The sequence below is a fragment of the Protobothrops mucrosquamatus genome, unplaced genomic scaffold, assembly GCF_001527695.2.
Source record: "Protobothrops mucrosquamatus isolate PMUCROS unplaced genomic scaffold, P.Mucros_1.0 scaffold21288, whole genome shotgun sequence".
NCBI classification, from domain to species: domain Eukaryota; kingdom Metazoa; phylum Chordata; class Lepidosauria; order Squamata; family Viperidae; genus Protobothrops; species Protobothrops mucrosquamatus.
In genome coordinates, this window is record NW_015407044.1 from 328 (window position 1) to 2,397 (window position 2,070).

At 44.3% G+C, this 2,070-nt stretch overlaps 1 protein-coding gene across 1 annotated transcript; it reads left to right on the forward strand.

Annotated features, from left to right (window-relative positions):
* Positions 1 to 221: 221 nt before the first annotated feature.
* LOC107301972 (aromatase-like) lies at positions 222 to 1,495 on the forward strand (the record flags this gene model as incomplete). The annotated part of the gene is made up of 2 exons (XM_015831115.1): positions 222 to 463; positions 1,241 to 1,495. Coding segments are annotated over 2 exons (497 nt in total), but the record flags the coding sequence as incomplete, so codon positions are not given.
* Positions 1,496 to 2,070: the final 575 nt, after the last annotated feature.

The following is a 2,070-nucleotide window of genomic DNA, read 5'->3' on the forward strand; positions in this document are numbered from 1 at the left end:
TTCTTGCAGACATTTCATTAACCAACTAAATAACATCATCGCTACTAGAAGGGAGTGGAATTTGTTATCTGTTTATATACTAATGGCTTGTCCTGTCAATGCTGGTGGGAGTGGCTTGATAAAATAAACACTAAACCATGCCAATATGTTCCAACCATTCCTTTAGGGGAAAAAAATCAGCAAACGGATCTCATCTGTTGTGTCCTGTTTCTTTCTCACAGGTGACAGGGACGTCCAAACGGATGACATGCCGAAGCTCAAAGTCGTCGAGAACTTCATCTTGGAGAGCATGAGATACCAGCCCGTGGTGGACTTGGTCATGCGCAAAGCCTTGCAGGACGATGTGATCGATGGCTATCCCGTGAAGAAAGGGACCAACATTATCCTGAACATCGGGCGCATGCATAAGCTGGAATTCTTCCCGAAGCCCAATGAATTCTCCCTTGACAATTTTGAAAAGAGTGTAAGTATTGTCTTTTGCTCTAAATAGGGCTTCGTGTTTTGTTTAGGGAATACGACTCTACGCAAACACGTTGTGAGTAATCACTTGGACGCAAGATACAGCGGCTCTTTGTCCAGACATTACAGGTAGTCCTTGACTTACGACCACAATGGAGCCCAAATTTTTTGTTGCTAAGTGAGACATTTGTTAAGTCACTTTTGCCCCATTTTACAACCTTTCTTACCACCGTTGTTAAGTGAATCACTGCAGTTGTGAAGTTAGTAATACCGTTGTGAAGTGAATCTGGCTTCCCCCATAGACTTTGCTTGTCAGAAGTTTGCAAAAGGGGATCACGTGACTTTGGGACACAGCAACCGTTATAAGTATGAACCAGTTGCCAAGCACCTGAATTTTGATCACCTAGCCAGGGGGGTTCCTGCAAAGGTTGTAACTGTGAAAAATGGTCATAAATCACTTTTCACAGGGCCGTTGTAGCTTTAAGTCGAAGACTACCTGTGTCTTGTTCTCTGCCTTCTCCACTGATCCCACCAAATGGGGTGGCACTCCCTCCCCCACGAAAAAACAAATCTGTAGGACCAGGTTGTAAAATTGGGCATGATTCATTTAATAACTACCGTGTTTAGCAATGGAAATTTTGGTCCCAATTGCAGTCGTAACTTGAGGACTACCAATGTTACATTTTGACGCCTATCACCTGCCCGGCTCCTATATGCAAACTGAGTGGCCTAAAGAGGAAGCGAATAAATGGTTAATGAACCAAAATATTGTTTTACGCAGGTCCCCTACCGTTACTTTCAGCCCTTTGGCTTTGGCCCCCGCGGCTGCGTTGGGAAGTTCATCGCGATGGTCATGATGAAGGCGATCCTGGTGACCCTCTTGAGAAGGTGCAGCATCCAGACTCTGAAAGGCGAAGGTCTTAACCACATTCCCAAAAACAATGACCTGTCTCTGCATCCAAATGAAACGCAGCCGTTGCTGGAAATGATCTTCACACCGAGAAAATCCCTGGGCAAGAACGATCAGGGTCAATAAAAACACAAGTTCCAAGTTCGGATTGACCAAGATGATCCCAGCCAGATTGGAGGGGTTGGGTGACCCTACTCAAATTCAAAACTCTCACCCACTCAAGGTGCATATCGGTCTACTCACTTGATGTAACGTTTTGTTGCCGCCAACAGTTTGCTCATTTAAGGGGCCCTTTTGGTAGAACTCAGGTTTAGCAGGAGGATAATATTTGTACTGTTGATAATAATAATCGTGCTCAGGAGGGCCCATAAACACCTGTAGAATTTATTCTGTGCATATGGAATTGTGAGATAGAGATATATTTTTTTTTTCTGGAAGAAACCACCAAGAACCCTAGTGTCATGGTTCCGACAGATGAAACTCTGCTGCTAACATCAGATGCTTTTGCATTGACACCTAGATTTCTGCACGTCTACGGAGATGAATTGGGCCATGCAGCCGCCGTGGCTGATAGCTACTGTTGTTATTCTTCCATGCTTGTGTCCGTTAGGAAGTAGAAGCGAAGTTTTTGAAGTAGAACGAATGATACAGCTTATTCAGAGCAACTTACCCATTTCGCAGTCTCACGAAGATGCTTTCAT